General features: G+C 52.9%; 1 protein-coding gene across 4 annotated transcripts in view; it reads left to right on the forward strand.

Annotated features, from left to right (window-relative positions):
* LRFN5 (leucine rich repeat and fibronectin type III domain containing 5) overlaps positions 1 to 13,497 on the forward strand; it is a 64,084-nt gene extending 50,587 nt beyond the window's left edge. For 3 of the 4 annotated variants that reach the window (XM_029999250.2, XM_029999258.2, XM_029999242.2), the window contains exons 2-3: positions 2,935 to 4,342; positions 5,049 to 6,561. In XM_029999250.2, the coding sequence (XP_029855110.1) occupies positions 2,955 to 4,342; positions 5,049 to 5,991 (2,331 nt within the window). In that variant the 5' untranslated portion in view covers positions 2,935 to 2,954 and the 3' untranslated portion in view covers positions 5,992 to 6,561. Of the gene's footprint in view, positions 1 to 2,934; positions 4,343 to 5,048; positions 6,562 to 13,078 lie in introns of those variants that run through there. The other variant, XM_029999265.1, reaches the window with a different exon arrangement.
* Positions 13,498 to 22,997: the final 9,500 nt, after the last annotated feature.

The following is a 22,997-nucleotide window of genomic DNA, read 5'->3' on the forward strand; positions in this document are numbered from 1 at the left end:
GTGCTGTGCCGGCGACAGCCCGGGGCCGAGACGCTCGTTCTGCGGAGGGGTTCTCGGCAGCGCGGTGGTGCGCCTCTGCGGGGCCGGTGAGGAGGAGCCGGCCGGGGGTCTGCCGCTTTGGGTGAGGGCACCCTCCCCCCCTGCCCGGCCTTACCTGCCAGGGAGGGTCCGGTCTCGGCTGCAGCTTCGACACCGGGCGGCTCCCCGCGGGGATGGCCTCCTTCTCCCTCCCGCTGCCTTTGCCTGCGGGCAGCTGCCTGCCCTGCCCAGGGCTGACCTTGCCTGGGGCTGCGAAGATGCAGCCGTGGGGGACTGTGGTGTGCTGGGAGAGGACGGGCAGGCAGATCGGGTCGCGGGTGCCAAATCCGCATTTGTCCTTGGTACGGTCGGTAGGGCTGGTGGTTGCCCAGCGCTCCGATCCACCAAGACCTCTCCATAAGCACCCTCTGCCCTCGAGGGACTTAGTGCCTCCTCCTAATTTAGTGTCATGGGCAGCCGTACATGGTGTGCACTCGCCTCCCTGTCCGGGTCCCCGACAGAAACGCTGGAGAGGACTGGCCCCAAACCTGAGTCCTAGGGGACACCGCTAGTGACTGGCCATCAGCTGGGTCTTGTCCCATTTACTACAACCCTTTGAGCCTGTCCCTTCAGCCCGGTGTTCACCTCTCGCGTTGTGTCCCGCTCTCGCCGTGTGCTGGGCATTTTGTGCAGAGGATACTGGCTCTGGCAGTATCAAAAGCTCTCCTAAAATCCAACAAACCCACGTCCGCTGGTGGGTAGCCTCGTCATAACCCTGTCATTCCAGCTATGGTTTATGTCTGTGTCTCCGTATGTCGCCGTTCCATCTTGCGACAGTATTTCCAAACTTGTAAATGCACCTTGCTGATTTGGTTTTAATCTTGTATAGCTCTTCAAATGAACTTGGCTAAATCCAAGCACATTACTGTAATCACAGCTACAAATCTAAATTAGCAGTATTAAGTTAGCAAATCTAAATGAGTATGGTGTCCCCAGCCAAGACTGTCTGGGGACCCTGGCGGTCGTGCTGCGGATGCCCTGAGCCACTGAGTCCATTTGATCTAGATTAAAAGAGAAAAGTCCTGCCTGGAGAGGGTGGGTGACAGCCCATGGACGTGACTACAGCTGCCTCGTCGGGACGTGGCCGGCCAGGCGTCACCAGCAGGTTTTGGGGGTTGGAGTAGGTGGTTTGCTCTGCCGCGCTTCCTCCTCCACTGCTCGGCATCCCCGTTCTCCTCCAAGTCCGTTTCACCTGCAGGACCACCCCGACCTGCAGTGTGGGCGCGGGCTGGACGAAACTGAATCTACAAAACGTATTTGAACGCTGCCTGGGAAGTCTGCTTTCTGCTACAATTAATGGTGGCAGTAATGGTAATGGTTATGGTAATGGTTCCCAGCACTTCAGTAGTGATGAGCCACGCCTGCGGTAGCATAGTCAGTTTTTTTTCCGTAGGGGGACTCAAGGGTTGGAGCCAGTAGTCATGAGAACCTACAGTCCCCAGAAGTATCAGGAAAAAAAATAAATTGATAGTGCTGAAGAGCAGGGATTAGAAGGCTGGTATTTTCACTCATCCTTTTTGCAACTTGTTGGCTCCTCTTAGTTTGCATGGCACTGTGGATGGATTATGGAGAGACTGGACAGTAGGAGTGGTAATTGTTCTGACGTTAAATGTCTTTAAATATCCATGACGATTCAAGACTCCTGCTTACGGCTAGCCGTGAAACTTTATTTTATGAGCTTCATTAGTACATTTCTGGGATGATAATGCGTCTGAGTAATCCGATCTGTACAAGTATAATTTTATCAGTCCCGAAGGGAGCCGAGTGCTTCATTTCCGATGTGGAGTCCCTCTGAGCCCTGTTGCTTACGACGGCACAAGTTTCCTCTTGGACACGTAGGTGCTCCTCCGCAGGACTGTGCTCCCTCCTGCCCGCCCGCTCCGTGGAGGAGCCTCTGCCTTCCCACCCGCCTGCCTGCGCCGTGGCAGGGATGCTGACGCAGAGCTGCGCAGAAACCGGCACCGCAGCTCTCGCGGAGCTTTTGGTGTAGTCACTGATAGATGATCTCATTTAGCTGGTGTGGGCACTGTTGTTATCTTCCTTGTTTCCATACTCTGTGAGGATCCTGGATCTGGCAATGTAAGAGATAAGGCTAATTGAAGTGTCAGGCTTTCTGGGAGAAGAGTGCAGCGTTGCTGGCTGTGGCAGCCGGGAAAACAGCAATGATCCAAAATTAGCCCATGTTCCATTTTTATTTAGATCCCTGGTTGTTGTGGGGGTTTTTCTTGGGTTTTTTTTTGTTTGTTTTATTTGCATTTTTGGGTTTTGAATGACATAAAATTAGCTCCTTCTGAGTTTATTCTGAAAATAGCATTAAGAGCTTAAATGTTCAGTGGAGATGGCTATAAACCCATTGAATTGCCATGATTTAGAGGCCACTGAGAGTTTTAGCTTAGCAAGTAAAACACACATGAAACATCCCTCATTTTCAATACATAATGGTATTATGGCAAAGTAACTCCAGACCTTGAGGTCAGGAGCATCTGTCGGAAAGCTGAGCGCCTGGAGCAGAGGGGCATTGCACGGCGGGGATTAGCTTTAGCAGGAGGGGCCCAAAAGGCACTGCTGACGCCATGTGTGGTGCCACCAGCTGCTTCCAAATTGCGTTGTCATTTGTATATGAGTGTCTGTGTGTATATGCAAACGTACCTATCTCTCAGTTGTTCTTCTGGAAGGTTGTAGAGAAGCTCTTATGTCAGGATACAGAGAATGATAAAGACATCAGGTAACAGGATGAGGATGACAAACTTACATGAGCTTCAGTTTCATGATTTAACCACAGACAGTTTGTCTTTACTTTTTTATTGTCGTTTGCTCATCTTGCAGAGACTAACAGACGTTTGCTCTCCCTTACAGGCTCTTGAACCTGATCTACAATGGAAAAACTGCTTTTGTTTCTGCTGTTCATTGGCATAGCGGTGAGAGCTCAGATCTGCCCAAAGCGCTGTGTCTGTCAGATTTTGTCTCCGAACCTTGCCACCCTTTGTGCCAAGAAAGGGCTCTTATTTGTTCCTCCCAACATTGACAGGAGGACCGTGGAGTTAAGGCTGGCAGACAACTTTGTTACAAACATTAAAAGGAAAGACTTTGCCAATATGACCAGCCTGGTGGACCTGACGCTGTCCAGGAATACAATCAGTTTTATTACACCTCACGCATTTGCCGACTTGCGCAATTTGCGGGCTTTGCATTTGAACAGCAACCGATTGACTAAAATCACTAATGACATGTTCAGTGGACTCTCCAATCTTCACCACTTGATACTTAACAACAACCAGCTGACTTTAATTTCTTCCACAGCTTTCGATGATGTTTTAGCTCTTGAGGAATTGGATTTGTCTTACAACAATCTGGAAACCATCCCCTGGGATGCAGTGGAGAAGATGGTTAGTTTGCACACTCTCAGTCTAGACCACAACATGATTGATCATATTCCTAAGGGGACGTTCTCCCACCTCCACAAGATGACCAGGTTGGACGTCACGTCTAACAAACTGCAGAAGCTACCGCCTGATCCTCTCTTCCAGCGAGCTCAGGTACTAGCAACCTCAGGAATTATCAGCCCCTCGACTTTTGCGTTGAGCTTTGGTGGGAACCCTTTGCATTGCAACTGTGAGCTTTTGTGGCTGAGGCGTCTTTCGAGGGAAGACGACCTGGAGACTTGTGCTTCTCCCACGCTCTTGTCCGGCCGGTACTTCTGGTCGATCCCCGAGGAGGAGTTCCTGTGTGAGCCTCCTCTCATCACCCGACACACCCACGAGCTGCGGGTGCTGGAGGGCCAGCGGGCAGCACTGCGGTGTAAGGCCCGGGGGGACCCTGAACCAGCAATTCATTGGATTTCACCTGAGGGCAAACTGATTTCAAACGCAACGAGGTCCGTGGTGTACGACAACGGGACGCTCGACATCCTTATTACGACGGTGAAGGATACGGGCTCCTTCACCTGCATTGCTTCCAATCCGGCTGGGGAGGCCACGCAGACGGTAGACCTGCACATCATCAAACTCCCCCACTTGCTGAACAGCACGAACCACATCCACGAGCCTGACCCCGGCTCCTCGGATATCTCCACTTCCACCAAGTCGGGCTCCAACGCGAGCAGTAGCAATGGGGATACGAAAGTCAGCCAAGATAAGAAGGTGGTCGTTGCGGAAGCAACATCCTCTACTGCTCTGCTGAAATTCAATTTTCAGAGGAATATACCTGGGATACGTATGTTCCAAATCCAGTACAACGGTACTTACGATGACTCCCTTGTTTACAGGTAAGGCAGCCCCATCCCGCCTGTGCGGGGCGCTGCCAGGCTGCTTGGTGCTGCCCCCCGTTCTGGGCAGCCCCCTCCGCCGCAGCGGCAGGAATTTCAGAGCCCTGCCTGTGGCAGCAGATGGTGGGAACCTCGGGAAAGACTCATGCAATTTTCTACTCGCAAATAGGGAAATTACCTTGAACGGTGTTATTTTTAGATAATCCAAACAGACCTCTAATCCTCTGAACTAATCTGATTGGCAGAAAGGTTGTAAAGTTAGATGAGTTAAATGGATCTTAACGCTCTCAGCTTTATGAAAACACGGGCAGAAAGGTGTCTGTAAATGCATTCCTCGTAGCACTTTCTGGAGGTGTCCATGCTGGTGTGCTGGCAGAGTGCAGAGAGGCTCTGTGCTGCCGGGTGTTAAGAGTCACACCGTTCAAAACTGTCTGTGCTTGCTAATTTCTTTTTATGTTTTTGACGTGGTCACTCTCCTGGGGGCCTCTGCCATGCCAAGCCACACCAGGGGCTTGGCGGCGACTGCTGCCGCACCAAACGCAGGGCAGCAGCTGCCGCGGGGACGGCGAGCAGCCCTGCGGGGGTGGCGGCAGGAGCGGAGGAGCCGAGCCCCGGTGGTGCTCACCGCGGCCGGGGCTGCCGCGCGTGGCGGGGAGGTGCCTGCGGGTCTGGCGGGTTCACTCACGCTGGTTTCCTTCTCCCCCAGAATGATACCTCCCACGAGCAAAACCTTCCTGGTCAACAACCTGGCCGCTGGGACTGTGTATGACCTGTGCGTCCTGGCCATCTATGATGATGGGATCACCTCGCTCACTGCCACCAGGGTGGTGGGCTGCACACAGTTCACCACCGAGCAGGATTACGTGCGCTGCCACTTCATGCAGTCCCAGTTCCTGGGTGGGACCATGATTATCATCATTGGTGGGATCATCGTGGCCTCCGTGCTTGTGTTCATCATCATCCTCATGATCCGCTACAAGGTGTGTAACAACAACGGGCAGCAGAAGGCCACCAAGGTCAGCAACGTGTACTCGCAGACGAACGGGGCTCAGATCCAGGGCTGCAGCGGGGTGCTGTCGCAGTCGATGTCCAAGCAGGCTGTCGGGCATGAAGAGGTCATCCAGTGCTGCAAGGCTGCCAGCGACGGCGTGACGCAGTCGCCGGAGACCGGCTCCAGCCAGGACTCGGCCACCACTACCTCCGCTTTGCCTCCCGCCTGGACTTCCAGCACTTCTGTCTCCCAGAAGCAGAAGCGAAAGCCGGGGCCAAAGCCAAGCAGCGAGCCGCAGAGTGAAGCTGTCAGCAGTATCGAGTCCCAAAACACTAACAGAAATAACTCCACTGCCCTGCAGTTAGCTAGCCGTCCCCCCGACTCTGTCAAAGGGGCCCCCACGTACAAAAGAGCACAATCAAAGCCAAGTAAGTTCCTCACTTTGCCAGCTGACGCATCCCGAGCCAAGCGCAGGCTCTCCCTGGGCGGCGAGCTGATGGAGTCCCGCTGCCTCGGCAGCGCCCGGGGCGCAGGTGGATTGCGGTCCAAAAGGAGCATGTCCATGAACGGGATGCTAGTCCAGTCAGACAGCTCTGATGTGGATAGTGGAAAAGCAACTTTCTCCAGTTCTGAGTGGATATTGGAAAGCACTGTGTGACCTGCTTTTTTTTTCTTTTTTTTTTTTTTTTTATTTTAATGAAAAACAAAACACCAAACGTTGTGTGAAACTCCCTCTCCCGGGGAATTGGATTTGGAAGTCCGCTGCTGTCTCGCTGATTAATGGCTTGTTCATGCGGGGTTCTGTATAAGCCACCCAGTGCACACAGGGTTTTATTTAGTTTTCATTTGATTTTATTTAATATCAAAACAGAAGGCAACATTCAGAGATTAAAAAAAAAAAAAAGGAAAAAAAAGATTAAGGGGTGAAAAAAAGCATGAAACAGCACCAGTGCCTTCCCTACTCTAGGACTGGCTTCCTGGTTCTGCAGTAGCAGAAAACAAAAGAGAGAGTTTTCACAGAAAAAGCCTTTTATAAAGGAAATGAAATTTCCTCCAAGCTAACAAATAACCACTTCTGGATCAATCAGTAAAATGATATTTTTTAAAACGGTCAGACTGTATATTTCTTTTCCGTGACAATGGTGTTGCCTTTGTTTTTAGGCAGATGCTGTACAGAAACAACAACGCTGTGTTGTTATGTTGTGTAAAATAAAATATTCACTCCGTACACCAGCCAGCCTCGCGGTAACTGCCCGCCCAGGAGCCGTGCCCGGGGCCCGTGGGCGCCGCTCGGCGGGTCCCACCACGGGGGCCAGGAGGAGGAGGAGGGTGCCGGGGCCAAGGGTCCCTCTCCTCTTGCCGGGGTCTGGCTCGCTGGGGCTGGGCACTGCTGGAGCGGCAGGGCTCTGCCGCGGGGTCTCCCCGAGAGGGTGCCTGACCCGCGGTCCCTGAGCATCCTCATCCCGTGGCGCTGGGTCCGGTGGCGGCAGTGGCCACCCGCTCTCAGGGCACCCTCCTCGGTCCCGGCCCAGCCCCGTCCAAGAGCCGGGGGCTGCCACGGCAATGGCTTTGCCTAGTGCCAACACTGGCAAAACAGGTTGCCGTTCAGCACCAGCCACCAGGGCAGGTGTCTGCCCGTTGCCCCCAACCCACGCGAGGCTTGGTTTGCTGCTCCGTTATCAGAGCTGGCCCCCACCCCGGCAGGCAGCGGGTGCAGCGGAGGCTGTCCCCTTCCCGACAGCGCGAGGGCAGCCTACGGGCAATGCGGGAGCAGCCCCGCAGCCCAGCTGCAGCGGCAAGCATCGCTGCAGTCCTGCAGACCTCCTTTGGGGCAGGGAAATGTGACTTGGTTGAGCTCCAGGCAGAGTGCTGGCGCCTTCAGGTGCAGGGGAGAGAGCCGAGAGGGGGAGCGAGCAGGACAGCGAGCAGGGGAGCGAGCAGGACAGCGAGCAGGGCAGAGAGCAGGACAGCGAGCAGGACAGCGAACAGGGCAGAGAGCAGGGCAGCGAGCAGGACAGCGAACAGGGCAGAGAGCAGGGCAGCGAGTAGGGCAGCGAGCAGGACAGCGAACAGGGCAGAGAGCAGGGCAGCGAGTAGGGCAGCGAGCAGGGGAGCGAGCAGGGGAGCGAGCAGGGGAGCGAGCAGGACAGCGAACAGGGCAGAGATCAGGGCAGCGAGCAGGACAGAGAGCAGGACAGAGAGCAGGACAGAGATCAGGGCAGCGAGCAGGACAGAGAGCAGGGCAGAGAGCAGGGCAGAGAGCAGGGGAGCGAGCAGGGGAGCGAGCAGGACAGGGAGCAGGATAGAGAGCAGGGCAGCGAGCGGGGGAGCGAGCATGGGCTGGCAGGTTGAACCCAGTACTGCAGGGCAGGGCTGCAGCAGGCGGGTACGTAGCCATTCAGCGACTCATAGTGATGATTGATCGGGATGATGATGGTCATCTCCTTCTTTCCTAGACTTTTTGGGGCATATTTCCTGTAAACTCTTACAGTTTGTTTCGGTTCTTTTTAATCCCTGTGCATGATGAAGGGACTGGAAGATGGTCTCAACTTTAACCTCCTGTTTGTGGTGTGTGTGTGATAGAATAATTTCAGGCCACCACGTAAGGTTGTAAATGTATGGCAATAGGGGATAGCAGTTGAAAACCTCATGTTGTGAGGATGGCAGACGTGCTTCTGCTGCTCTGCTCGTTCTGAAGAAAAGTCTACAATTAATATTAGTTAACTCATATGGTTATTGTGTTTAAATTAGAGACAGCTTAACTCTGCAACGTTAGTGCACTCAGATGCCAAATAATAGGTTGATATGGGCTTTGTGGCCATTAAAGTGATAAATAGTTAAATTTTACACCCTGTGTTCTTCTTCTTGAGAGCAATGTAACCCCGGCAGATGCCAGCAGACCCCCTGGCTCTAACCAGGGGAGCAGGCTGGCCCCAGAGCAGTGGCGGCAGGGAGCATCTCCTGGCAGGGAACATCTCCCGGCAGGGAATGTCTCCCGGCAGCCCCCCGGTCTCTGCCTCCCAGGCCCCGCAGCTCGGTTGGGACTGATGCGCACGCCAGGTGACTCCTGTTGCTCTCAGCCGTTGTGGGTTGTTCTCGGTGGTTTCACTGCCTGTCGCGGAAAACCAGAGTCGGGGTGGGAGTGGTGTAAAGGACATAAAAAGAAGAGGCTGTTTCTTTTTTAGAAAGCCCTTTTACTTCCCTTGTGAAATGCAGAGACCAAAAAGGAAACGAAGCCTCAAAATTAGAGTACCCGCTTCCTGCTGGAAAAGCTAAAAAAAAAAAAAACCCAAACAAAAAAATCCCTCCTTAGATTTCTCTGGAAGTCTGCATTCTTCTCAAGGGGCTGTATGCACAGAAACTAGCTATTAAAGTAGTGCACTGTCAGAGGCAGTGATGTATTTGTCCAAGTTCTGGTAGTCTGGCAATGAAGGCATTGTCAAACATGGGAAAAAGGAGTGCTTCTGTGCCCCAGCGAGGAGCTGCTCTCTGCAGACGGTACCTTCACTTTGTGGTTGGGTACGGAGATAGCTTTAAAGGTTTTCTGCTGAGGTATTTGTTTTAATCGTGCATTTTAAAAACATCAAATGAAAATGCTTTATATGTTGTCTAAAATTGGACGTAAATGTGTCTAATGTTTTGTGAAAGTGCTAAAATATTAATAGCTTCTTGTGGTTTAGGGAGGTTTATTTTTATATTTTTAATTTTTTACTCAAAGGAATCATTTTCTAAACACTGAAGCTGAGTGTTCCGTCCACAGTGCATCTGTATAAGCAGCTTAGAAGGACCATATGTCCCTGCGTTTGATTTAATTCTCTGCTAATAGTGTAGGAACGGTTAGACCTGGATAGCTGAGGGTTCGTCTCGTGCAGCTTTCTCTCTTCGGCAGAGAGGAGTGTCCCTTGGGAATGCACTGGGCATGAAATCTGCCATTTCCACTGGAGTAACTGTGCAGCAGGACATTCTGTTTTATTCAGGCTTGATTCAGTCAAAGTGTGGAAAGCCTTGTGAAGGAGGAAATTCTCTGTCCTTTCTGTTCTGCAAAACCAGAGGTTGCCAACAGTTTGAGGCAGAAAAAGTGCTGAGATGTTCCTTGTTCAGAATAACATTGGTGCGTCTTTCTTCAGAGTGCAGTACTGCAACACCTTCTAATGCTTCAGAAATGAGCATACGAGTTCAATAAACCCAAGCAGAGTGTTCCCCGTTGCAGGCGATGGGTGCCGACACGTGGGGCAGTCCTGGGGGTGTCGGGGGGACGGGGGGTGCGATGGTCTGCGGCTGGCTTCACCCCAGGCTGCAGACGGGAGTTTGCAGAGACTTGGACCAGGACAAACCTCGGGGCATCACCCAGCCTGCGGGTCTGCTCCTTGTGATGCTTCTCGAAAATAGATTAACCGAGGTTTTAGCCATGAGACGGTGTCTTTTTTTCACGAGCACCGGAGGAGGAGAAGCTACTTCAGAAATTTATTTACTCTTATTTAAATTGCTGGCACATGCTTCCTCTGACACCTTTTCGTAATCCTTTTCTCAGAGCATACGTGTTGTGTTAAAGAGGGCTGGTACAAACCGTGTTCGGATGGAGAAGCAGGGCTTTGTCGGGTGGAAAGTTTGTTGTGTTAGTTGTTTTCTGTGCTGCCTTTCTGCTTGTGTTCTGGGCATGTTCTTTACAGTGAATATATGGTACTGCTCCGCTCTGGGTGCCAATGTGGCTTTATTTCTGCCAGCGTGTCCCCGTGTGTTTGACAGCCCTCCCCACGCACCCGCGCAGCCCTGCAATAACGAAGAGTGAACTGGAAAGTGACGGCCATGCGTCCCCTGCCCGGGAGAGGGGACACGGCTCCCGGGCACACGCCGCTCTGGCTGGGAAGGGCCCGGCAGCCCCCGCTGCCTGCACCGCCGCAGGGGGGCTGCTGCCGGGGCACGCCGCCTGCCTGAGGGGGTCCTGCCGAGGTGCTGCCGCAAGCTCGTCTCGTCCCCGCCGGCTGCAAAGCTGCTGGAGGCTTGAGGCTGGCTGCCAGCAGCACAGGGATGCTCCTGCCTCCCGGGGACCACGAAAGCCCCGCTGGTCGCTGCTTCGGGACTGCACAAAGCATCTCCCAGTAATTCCTTAGGCACCCGGGCACGGTCACGGAGCCAGGCGGATGCCTGGCATCGAGCATCCCGGGACAGTGGGGCGGCACTGAGCCATGGCGGCCGACAGTCCTGCCGCAGCCAGCGCTCGAGCAGGCGCAGCATAGCCCCCCCAGTGCTGCTGCGAAACTGTACCCAGAGCCACAGCAGGCACCCTGCACAGAGAAGGAGTGCGTTTCTTCCCCCAGTAATTGATTGAACCAGCAGAAGTAATGGTCACAGCCGCTATCACTTACTATCGCTTCTCTTCCTATTAATCGAAAGGAACTGAAGTCTCGGAGGTGCCGCTCACAGAGTGGGGACATCTGTCAGCATTGCAATAGCTCAAGAACAGTTACTGTCCTGTTCCAGGGTGCTGCTTGCAACCAGGGGTGTGCTATTGCTCTCCTAAAGCAGCAATAACAGCCACAAAATGACACAGTGCCTTTTCCCTGGTGACGTAGTAGGTAATTTAAACGTTGGTCAAAGTTCTGGTGTAAAAGAAGCAAACCATGGCAAAGTCAAAAGGGTCCTGCTTACAGAAAACACGTATCCTGTATTTTCCCTTTGCAAATGTGTTTCTGCATGCCTTGCTGCGTGTCGGGCTGTCTTGACCTAGTGCCAGAGCCTGTGCTGCTGGATCCGGCCCGTGCTGGGTAAGTAACCCACCACAGCACCTCTGCCCAGCCGGGGCTTCCAGGCGGCAAAGTGCCGGTTCCTTCTGCAGGTCGTTCTGTAGTGCTACACCCCCCCACTGCCGTTGTCACCAATCGTCCCTCTGGGCATCAGGCACCCGCCGAGGGGTCTGGCTGCCGCCAGCCCGCCCCGCACAGCCAGCAGTGTTGTCTTTCCTTCCGTGCAGGCTGTGGGCAGGTACATCTCATTAGGCACTGAATGTCAGATCAAATCAACTCTGTGAATAATACACGTGCCCTGTACTGACTTTTACTGTTTGAACGTGGCTGTGGTCTTGCTTTCACAACAGTACAGACATCCACAAAACAAAAGTGCGCAGGTTAGCCGGGCTGAAGTGGTGCGGGTTAAAGCACTTACACCCTGGCATCAGTTATGCAAGACCAACAAAAGGCAAATCATACTGGTCTTGCTGACTGTAGACTTTTAATATAATTGATTTATTCACAAAAGCCGGGCGTGAAGGCTGCTGCTGTAGAAAGAAGGAAGCTTAGCTTGGAAGGAAGGAAACTAAAAAGGGAAAAAAGCAAACGTGGCACATCGCTGGCTGCAGAGAGACCCCATGTCAGAAACTTTGTGTGAAAATGAACAGAATAAGCTCTTGTTTTTCTCGTACTGGAATAAGCTGCGTCACCTCAGGTCGTTTCAAGCACTGCACTTTAGAAAGCATTCCTGTCATAAATCTGGAAGTTGAGACCAAGTTGGTGTGCCCAGCCTGGTGCCAAGCTGGTTTTCCTCCCGGACTGCCAGTTTTACGTGTGCGTGCCAGACTGATTCCCTAGAGGTGCCCACCGCGTCTTGTGTGCAAGCTGTGCAATCGCCTCTGCAGGGGAAATTTCCATTGGAAGAGGGAAATGAGGAAACCCAGTAAGGGTTGTGGCCCTGGCCCCCTTGGTTTCCCCGGAGGCCCTTGGAGGGGGTGGTGGAGGGCAGCACCAGCCTGCCCGCGGTATGGGCACGGCAGGGACCCCCTGCCAGGCCTGAGCTTTGGCTTCATGCGGCGAATCTGTAGGCAGCTGGGAGCTGTAACCCACAGCAAACCAAGGATAAATTTAAAACGTGGTGTCTAGTTTGTATTCACATACCGCAGCTGCGGCTTTGCGTTCTGTAAGGTAAGTCAAGCCGTGCCGGGGTGGCAGGGAGAGAGGCTGGGCACGGTGGGACGGCTGGCAAGGCAGTGCTCCTCCTGTGGAAAAACAGCTGCCCCATGAGCCCATGCCGCTATGTCATGGATTGATGGAAACGATGTGGGAGCTCAGGGCAGGACAGTTAAACATCTGTGCATTCTCTCTGCGGTGGCTTTTTCTCTTGTATGTAAACCTCACGAAGGCAAGTGCTGGACTCATGCCCATCCACTGCTCCGTTCTGGTGTTTTCAGTTCTGTGCAAACCTCTGAAGCTATGCAAAGAGTTTGAAATCCCTGCCATGGAAAAAAGCTTGGCCTGAATGAGGGCAGAAGCAGATCTAGAAACTGGAAAATTCTCTGATTCTGGAACAATGAGCTTTACTGGTTCCGTTCTGGGGTTTGGGGAGGTTTTTTTTTTTTTCATTTGGTTTTCCCTTTAGCAGCAGCACTGCTGTACCAGCGCTTAGAGCTGGTGCGGAAGCTGGCTGGTGGGGGGCTGGCTGAGCCGCAGGCTGGGGATGCCGGGCGCCGTAAACCCTCTCTCCCATTAGCCACCACGCTCTTGCCTGCTGCGCCCCGGCCCTGCGGTGCTGGCGGCACCCGAGCCGGCGGGGTGCCGGGGCCGAAGGCAGGCTCTGCTGCCCGGGGCGGCTCCGCGGGCAGCTGCCAGGGCTGTCGGTGCAGTGCGGTGCTCGGGCTGGCCCCACCAAGCACCTCCCGGTGCCGCCTGCCCCGCGGCAGGTCGGCTTCGGCTGCGAGGAAGGGCCGGATCCTGCTCCTTGTCCCCTCACCGTCTCTGTTTTGTCTCTTTGCACAGAAGCCGGGGCCGATCCGCAGGACGCCTGCCTGCCTCCGCTCCCCGAAAATGTTGCCACCGACGTTCTTACTCGGCAGAAAACAATACGATTCCAACTCACCGAAGATTAACGTGTCGCACCGTGCTCACCCCACCGAAACCTTTACTTGAAGCTGCAGCCGAAGCCAAGAGGCTGTTGAGGTTGGCTGCGTCAGATAGACTTTCTTCCCCCGTTCACAGATTGCCCATCTCCCATCTGCCACATTAAGTCTAAATACCTTTTTTTCTGGTGTCCAAGGTTTTTATAAAACTAAAAATTATGATGAAAAATCTGGTGGCAACAGCTGCAGTCCCAAGTCATGTTAAATGTCGCCAGTGGTGAGTTCACAAACTGTAAACATGGTAGCTTATATCACCTGAACAAATAAATGTTTTACTACAACGGCGTGGGCATGTTGGTTGATCCAGAGGGTTTTGCCCGGCAGCAGGCATGCCCTTCTGTGCGCGGTGCTGCTTCTCGGCACGGAAAGGCCCCGTGCCGCCTGGGGTATGCACGCCCAGCAGCGCTGAGTGGGGTCGAGCTCGGCGCCGCGGCAAGCGATGGCGGGGGTTACCTGTGTCTCTGTGGCGCGGGGGCTCTGCTGAGCGAGCAGCAGTGAGCCGTGCCTGGCCCCGGCCACAGCCCGCGGCCGACGGTGCCGCTTGGCCGGGGCGACCGGCTGGGTCAGGCACCGATGCCGCAGGAGAGCCGTCCGGCTTTGCCCTTCGGTGCTGGGTGGACATGGGCTTTGAGCAGAGGGAGCGCCCCGTCTGCCCCTGCCTGCTGTGGGGAAAGCCGTGGGGCACCAGGGCTGCAGAAACCCCCTCCCTCGCGGCCAGGCTGCCCCTCTCTGCACCAGGCGGGGAACCTGGGATGTGGCAGGTTATGGCACCGCGGGCTCCTGCAGCACCGTGTGCCAGGAGTGCCATGAAATGGGTGAAGCACCGAGCACTGGTGTGCCACTAGCCCTTGTGCCATGTCGGCCCTAGCACGGGAAAGAAAGCCTGGGATGGGGGGACAGCTGGGCACCAGCCTGGGGCTGCTCCCCTCCCACGGCTGCACCAGCCCCTTTGGCCGTGCCGCCAGCGCAGCGTGACAGCAGGTCTCCCCGTCACGCCTTGCTTCTCAAACAAGACCAAGGGGGTTTTTTGTTTTTTTCTTTTCTTCCTTGTCAAGAATCCCATATGGCTTACAGATATAATGGTAACTTCTACGAAACCCACAGTGAATCAACCAGCTTTAATATAACTTCTGAAGGATGGATTACAGCTAGTATCAATATTTGTCAGCAGGACTGGCGAAGGGCAGGAGACGGAGATGTGGCTCCCCCAGCCCGGCTGCTCCCCGCCGGGGGGGACTGCTCCCACCGGTGGCTTCTGCTGCCCCGTGCAGCTGATGGACCTCAGGCTGGGCAGCTGGCTGAGCAACTCGCCCGTGGTTTGCCCATACCAGCAGAGACAGCGGCATCTCCCCAGGACAAGGCAGCCGACGGGAGGAGAGGCTGAGCTAAGCCAGGAGCCTCACCCTTCAGGTTTCCTCTTACTCTTTCTCCTCTGATGGCTGCAGACCTGAGGGCTGCAGAGCTGAGAGTTGCAGCCAGGGTTCACCCCAAGGCGTCAGCGATGGGGACCCGGTGGGGTCCCAGCACCCAAGGGCTTGTGCATGTGCAGAAAACTTGGTGCTGGTCCAGTCCCACAGACCAGCCCCACAGAGCCCGGGGATAAACAGTCCGTGTTTCAACCAATGCACAAGAATACTATGCCAAGTGGAGACTTCAACGGGAAAAAACATCAGTTTTGATCAGGAGTTGGACTCATCACTCTTATCATCACAAAGTGTGACCAGGGATCTTTCTGGTGCTGCACACAGCCTGGATTTTATGTGGATTATAATAATAGCACGTATTGCTCTTCCCTTTCCTCACTGTATAGTGTAATTGGGGTTCAAATTCTGGAAGAGGATGAGCCCAAAAATAAACTACTTTTCAATAAAATGTTTAGTGGAAATTGAGTCCACAAACTCAGCACGTCTCTTATTGCAGACCGAAGTGACTTCCCTGGTGAAGTTACAGGACAGCTGACCTTTCTCAGAGCAAGCAGATGACACTCAGGTCTGCGAAACAGCCGGGCAGAGTGAATCCGTGACTCAGAAGTGGGAGTTAACAAGAAGAACTGAGAGGCTGCTGCTTCCTTTTGACATCCCACATTAGCCTGTGCAGCTGCTGAAACCCTTATTAAACCAACAAGCTCCAAACTCTTGCTGCACAGTCCGTATCAGCTCTCAGGATTTCACTTCACATTAATATCATGTTATTACCCTCATTCAATGGCTCCAATTTCAAGCTTTCATGCACATAGCAGAGCTGCTTTTCCCTTGCCAATTCCTTTCTATATCCTTTTAATTAATTGTCAAGGTAAGTTCCACCTGTCAGCTCAATGTTAGTTAGAAATCCAGCTTTCACTGTGGCAAAATTTGCTGAAGTTGTAAATCAAATTTTGGAAAAAAACTCTGGAAGGTCTGTGGACCAGAGCGTGCCAGCTGTACACTGTCATGAATAATCCTGTTGGTGGACCAGCAATAGGGGCTGCTTTGCCTAGGATGGCTTTAGTAGCATTTCATCCATACATTAAGAGTTTAGAGGAGTATCATCGTATCAACAAGCAACAACCGTTACAGAGACCCAGAACTTGGATACTTACTGAAGAATCATGCAGATCATCTCAGTTGATAAAGCTGAAGGAAATTCTGGCCCATGAAAAGCATTTTCTTACTCCTGGTGGGCACTGCACCAACTGACACTTCCGTGCATCATCATCCTCTGCCCAGCCTGGGACGTGGGGTGGGTTTCTCTCCAGGCAGAGAGCTGTAATGCTTTGAAGGCTTTCTCTACGAGTGACTCCATGGGCCTGATACCACTCAGTGGTCGACGTCTCGGTGTTACCACTGGTGCTCACCAAAGTAAATGAATGGATTAATACTGGAAAGTGCTTTTCCTAACAGGTTGAGAAAGGTCAGGAAAACATGTCTATAGGCACTGAGAAGCTAGTGGGGAGTCGGTGGTCCGGGAAAGGCAGATGGAGATGCAATACCCCCCCACCCCAGCAGCCTCCTGGGGAGCTCAGGCTCCCAGGCAGCCCGGCGCGCTGCTCACAGAGTCTGTGTGAAGACCAAACGATGGTGGTGTGATGGGTTATGTCTTAGTGCTATTCCAGGGCATCTTCAGTGAGAAAAGCCCAGACATTACAGCCTGCCAGCATTCGTTACTGCAGCGTGCACTCAGCTCTTGCAGTCCTGCAATGTACTAGGGAGAGCTGGTCGGGAATTTTCTAATTAAACCTTGTTTTCACAGAAATACAGAGATTTATCATGGTCTTGTTCTGGTGTTGTTGTTTCTTGGTTTTGTCTTCCTTTTTTTTTCAGTGGGGGAAAATTTAATTGAGAAAAATTTCTGTTCAGAGACAAATTAAACCCTAGAGCAGCTTGTAGAGGATCAGTTCCTGGGAAGCAGGAAACCCAGATTTGACTAGATTTGCAGTGGGGATTTGAATCTCCATTTTCCATGTCTAATGCAAACGTCATTCAATATTGGCCCCAAACTGTAACCCCAAATTAGTGTGGGCATTTTAATTCCTCCTCTCTGCTCCTGGCAGGAAGCAATTGCCTTATCGCGTTCTTACTGCAACGGAAGGACTGCAGTGATGGCTTCAGTCTTGCTCGGCTGCCATGAATTGCTAATGAGTTACTGATGACTATTGCTGCACTGCAAAGCTGGGCCTTTGGCTGCTGTGCCTGGGGTTCCCTTCTCCTGCTGTCCCAGCAGTGAGGATTGCAGGACTGCCCTCGTGCTGTGCTTTAGAGAGAGAGGCCGTATCCTGACTGCAGAACAGCCTTCCAGCATACCCTAACCTCACCACCCTGAGAGAACAGCAAGGCGCCCTGCTTTCACCGTGTCTTTTAACCATTGTAAACATGGGCTCAGACTGTCCCAGCAGAACGGCGTTGCCCCGGCCCTGAGGGCCGGTTCTCCGTAAGTCTCTGTGTCCTGCGAATGATGACGTTCTCTTTTCACACTGATGGCAGAGTGCCATTTTCACAAATCTGCATACCAGGCAGGCAAGTCTAACACCTGAGGAGGTATGGACCTAGGGACCGTCTGTGGGTGCATCCTTAGGATTAAACAACACTAAGTTTAACAGATACTGCTAACAACTTCCTTCGTCTTTTTTATTTGGGTTTTTTTTGGTTGGTTGGTTGGTTGGTTTGGGGTTTTTTTCTTTGCTTTTAATGTCCTGGAAACTTTATGAGACTATGGAAGCACTTCCAGGCTGCACTTCCAGGTTGTCCATCTACCCTAGGATGGCCAGGTCCTGGGGCAGCAAAGAGTCAGCCCCTCCGGGATGTTTCCATCTGGGCAGGGGATGTGGACTGTACAGGAGCTGTGTGCGCTGCAAGCCTCCTGATTGCCAGCCCTGCTGTGGGATTTCCAGAGGCACTTTCATGGAAATCTGAAAAATTGTCCATTTTGTTGACACGACCAGTGCCAGTGGCTGTTGTCTGTTTAGCATATGTGTGGAAAGCAAATAGCCAAAGAACCTGCTGAGTCCTAACCACTGTGATGCTGGTAAATATGCTCCTGCCCATACCAATTCAAAGAGTTCATTTTACAAGTTCTGCTCGCTGGTTACTCCCTACCAGACCATCTGCAGCTGCTGTGCGTCGTGATGCGTGACAGTGCCCATATGAATCTCCTGCTTCAGTGTGGGACTAGCTCACCCCCTGAGATCCCCCAGCCCCAGGAACCAAGGCGCTTCAGCATGACCCAGCTTGCCACTAGGAAGTCTTTGCTGTCAGCTTGTGTGGCAGCTCTGCCTGTTGTCCCTGCCCATGGTAAGGTTTTATACCACTTGATTTCTTGACGCACCGTCACTGGCCATTTCTGAAACAGTATTTCCTTTGTGGTTGTTTCCCTTTGCAGTTAGTAGTCATTTCTCCTAGCCTGGCCTAAGACCATGTTTAATGGGCTCCCTGGACACATGCAAGCACATTCCCCTCTCAGTGCTCCTCCGGTTGAGGGCTGCAGACAGGCTTGTCCTGGATGCGAGGTGAAACGTCTCGTGGTGGGCTGGGGAAACTTTGGCTTAAATGGGACACAACAGGCGGTCCAGGCTCCATTTCTCCATGCCTCTCCCCTTTCCTTCCGTCCTGCCAGAGCCCACCACAGACTTGGAGCCTCCTGCAAAAGCTTGGTGGTGAAAGCTAAGCGGCACGTTCCTGCTCACGCACTGGTCCAGGGCTGCTCTCCAGTGTCAACTCTGAAAACTCATCAATGAAAGCCAACAGGAGAGAAGACGAGGTGGTACCTGTGGTCCCGGAAGCCCCCAGGACAGCCACCGCTGCCAGAGCTGCTGGTGCTCCCTACCCACAGGGGTCCCCCAGGAAGACCCCAAGAGAGCACACGTTGTCTGTGGACCACAGAAGGACACCAGGTAGCTGCTGAGCGTGCTGTCAGCCCCCCGGCACCTTTCAACACCTTGGATGGGATCTACATGTGCCAGATTGCTGCAAGCAGTCAATCGCAGGATACAGCATCTTTGTACGGGGTGATGACACTTTTCCCAGCTGTGTAAGATGGACACAGTGACAGAGCAGAATTTTGTCTTCATCCACAAAGCCTAGCGGAAATCAAAAGGATGGGAATTGAATACAGAAACAGTCTGACAGTGGGAATCAGGAGGACTGGGAATAGTGGCTGGGGACATTCAGTCCTCTCCTTTCCAATTGCAGGGAACAGCATCACATAATCTTGCCCATAGTTAGATCTCTCCTCTCTGCAAATCCTCCTGAGGGATCTTTCCAAGATGTCCATCAGACATTTTTATTTGCTGCCTGCTCATGCCATTTCTTTTGTGCTGATAATGCCTCATAACACAGATAACTTTTTTCCCGCCCCTGGGTGTTTTTCTTACTAGCATACCTGTAGAGTGTGTCACACCTGCTCTTGTTTAGCTGGTTTCCCCTCACTCCCCCCCATCCCCCTTGTAATTATTCCGGTTCCATCTCCTGCTCCCCGCCCCCCAAACTCCTCCTTCTTCACTATGTTAGTTGGGGTATTGCACACCAGGGCAAAATTTGCATGGTGTCACTGCGATCACAGTTATGGCTCTGTGGGAGGGTTTGCGTGGGCTGCGGTTGCCTGTGGCTCCATATCCGTAACACCCAGACTGCCCCTTGGAAGGGGCTTCTGCTCCGTGCCAGGCTGGGTCTGGCACCTGATGTGTCTTCGGGCTGACTGTGCACTGGGACTCACTCATCATCTTGGGCATTTTTTTTCTATGACATCTATTACATTACATATTCATGTCTTGGGAAATCTTTAGGACTCTGCCCTAGGATACCAAGCTCAGTCAGCTGTGGAAAGCAAACACATTAGACTGCCCTTGTCCCAGGGCAAGAGAAATACCGATCACGACCATGCCCGTGTCCTAGAACCACTTGTGCAGCAACAGGTTTGGGGGACAGGATTGATAGCAATGAAGATACTTTTCCTCCATAGCACGTGCAGCATCAGCCTTCTTTGCCAGTGAAAATGTGTCCAACTGTTATCTGTCAGCAGAGATACAGTAAGAATGGACTGGGTATGCTGGGAAATCAAAGCAAGGAACTACCTTCAGTCCTTCTACCGAAATACCAGCCGGCTGCTGCCACCTCCCTTGGAATCGGCTCCTGTCACTGTCGGTCCTGCCTGTGGGGAGCAAGCAACAGTCTGCGTCCCCAAAACCAGACTGAGGTAAAAGGAAGGAAAGGGAAACTGCCTCCTAACCTTAGAGATGAGTACATGTTTCAAAATATTGATAACGTGTTGTCTGACCAAGTGGGTGAACATTATGGGGATATGTAAATGATTCCCAGTGACCTAACTGATGTGTTCCCAACACTGCAATCTCATTGCAAGTGGCACTTTGAACAAAAACTGTTTCAGCAAAATCATAGCTATAGCTTACTGTTACCAGACATGAGTAACTCCTTTACCTGTACTGATGAAGATTGAAACCAAGAGGCCAAAACAGAGTTTTCATTTTTTTTGAAGAAGAATTTCAGCAATTCTATGGTGAAAAAAAAACAGAAAAGAAATCGCCAGAACTGGGATAAAGCCGAGAATACACAGGGACAAGTGCTCATAAATTTGTCCTGCCCTTTTCCTTGCACCTCTGGCAGCTCAGGCTGGGGTCCCAGCGGAGTCTGCCGGCTGCTGAGTGGGGGTCCCTGGGAAGCGTGGGGTGCCCTGCCTCTGCGGGGCGCGGGGTCCTGGTGCCGCGGGGGCTGCACCAGCCCCGTCCCACAGCCACGGCTCTGCACGGCGCCCTCGCTGGGAAGGGCAGCACCGTGCCCCGTGCCACACCTGGGGACGAGCTGCAGCAGGCATCACGCTCAAGGCACACGTCAGCACGGTAATTGCAGCCGCTGCCTGTGAATTAAAACACCTCCCCGTGCGCTGGTTCGGCACTGGAGGCAAGCGTTAGTGATGAAGCATCGGTTATTGGTCCGGAGCTGGCAGGAGCAGAAGGCCCAGCCACGCATTCCCATGTCACACATCTGGTGCTGACCAGAGCCCTGTCCCGGCGGCGGTCCTCCTCTTTCCACCCTGCCGACAGCCCCTCTCTGCTTTTCCAGACAGCTCCTGCCAGTTCTCATGTACCATGAATGCAACCAGAAGTTAGGGGGTGAGTTAGAGCCTCCAGAAGGAACACTCCAGAGGTTGTCACTCCCCGTTAGTCTGCTGGAGCAGAACCTGTCCCCGTGCCTCTGTGCTCCTGATAAATGCATGCTGCCCAGGAGAGACTGCACCAGAGACTCCAGCAAAGGGCAAGCTCCCTTCAGGGGCACTAAGGTGAGGGCTCAGGGGATCAAAAAGCTTCCCAGTTGGGCTCATCCTTCTCAGCCTGCGACAGCATGTTTTAGGAGAGGTGGCACTGACCTTCCCAAGAGCACAAGGAAGCTGCAAGCACCCAAGAAGTTGTCCTCCTCGGAGGAATCCCACCATGTGGCTGCAGCTCCACCTGCATTACTGCAGGCTCAGGGTCCAAGGTGAGAGCTTGCAGCTATCAGTGTCTCTGGGGGCTGCAAAGGGACCTGCACAGAGGCAGGTGAGTGCTCCCTCCAGTTCCCACCCAGCTGGGATACACTGGGAGTTTTGGGGCTAGTGGGAAAAAGCTTTAATCTTTGAATTGTGGGTCACCTTTTAAGTTACCATGTTTTCCAGTAATTTTATTGCATAAATTTTCTTGTATACACAAGATCCAAGGTGGACTGGTTCAGCGTTGACACAAGCCGTAGGATGATGGTTGTCAAACAGGCTCCTAAAAGAGACCTTCCCTGGCTACCAGACAGTAAAAAAATGTGTGAGATAAGGAGGACGTCAACATGCTGCTGTCATCTGCCTTGATGCAGACATTTCACTGTTGATTAATGACATGGCAACCCCTTTTTCCAGTTATATTGGAAATAATGTAGTCCTTTGGAATTATTTCAGGTTGCAATATCCACTGCCGCATCTGTGCTCATGCTTCTGAATGGCAGTAATTATACAGCTCTTAAACATCCATTCTTTTCTAAGTGGTCTGATACTCATCTTCATTATTTAGGAGTATTCATCCCTAAAAAATTGTCTGACCTTTAAAGTCCTAAAACCCTGCTGAATTTTAAAATACGTGGAATCTAATCTGTCTGGGCTGATGTCCTGTCACTGTCTCAGAGGACAAATGTGGTAGCAGTGGGTAGTTCACTGTTGGGACCGAACCTTTCCTGAATGTTAGTGAGATAAACAGGTTTTTGTGTATTAGCATTTTGTGCCCAGCCTCTGGAAAAGGCAGGGGAGTGGTAGGACTTGTGTGGTCCTGTACTGCCTCGCCAGGTGCTGAGCGACTGGCTCGGGTCTGGACGTGGGGAGAAACCTTTCTCCCCTGGACAGTGGAGTGGGGAGGAAAGCCTGTGGGATCTCTGTCCGTGGAGGTTTTTGAGAGCCCGTGGCGCAAAGCACTGAACAAGCTGGTCTGAGCCCAGGGCTGGCCCCACACTGAGAAGGGGCTGGGGCAGAGACACCCCCCCTGCCGGGGTCCCATCCCATGTGGGCAATTCTGCATTGCTGTGATTCAGTGCAGGACCAAGGGGGTGGTCTTGGCCAAAGGTAATGGTTATGCTGGTTTGGTTCTCTTTACTTCCAAGTTTACTTCCCAGGGAACAGTCATTCCCTGGCCAAGGCAGCGCATCGCCCTGCACTGACTTGGACCGATGGGAATGGGAGGTTGCACAAGTACCTGCGGTGGAGGGGACGGCACTGCCTTTGGGGAACGGCAGTTCCCACTGCTGCCACTGCTCTGTCCACACAAGTTATTTCAACGTTTCGGCTTGCAGTTGTGTGGTTTTCTTGAACGGGCAAGTATAGCACTAATGGTCTTCTCACATCAGCTTGTTGTGCTTGGCAATGGCACCGCTTGGTAGCTCTTTGTGGTGACCAGCCTGCACCCACAGCTTGCTCACAGAGAAGAGGTGAGTCAAGGTGAAGGTGATTTTCAGGTAAAACCAATGTATCTTCCTGTGCTGTAAATCAGTGCTGATGCATCTCAGGCCTCTTTTACAGGACCTTTGGTGAGGGTCTTTTTAAGACAAAGGACAGCAGAAGTCTTTGCCAGCATCAGCACGATGGCCACAATGGGGCACAGCGCTGGCGTGGAGCCGGGAGCCTCTCCTAGGCTGCCAGAGCCTTGGGGAATTTCTTGAAGTCCTTCCCTCTCCTTCCGAGGTCCTGCCCAGGTATGGTGTGAGTTTGGGTCCGGATCAGCAGTAAAACGAATGCAGCATCACCAGCAGCGCCCGCAGCAGCGGGGCTCTTCCCCCCCCGTT

This window comes from Aquila chrysaetos, chromosome 2, assembly GCF_900496995.4.
Source record: "Aquila chrysaetos chrysaetos chromosome 2, bAquChr1.4, whole genome shotgun sequence".
Classification (NCBI taxonomy): domain Eukaryota; kingdom Metazoa; phylum Chordata; class Aves; order Accipitriformes; family Accipitridae; genus Aquila; species Aquila chrysaetos.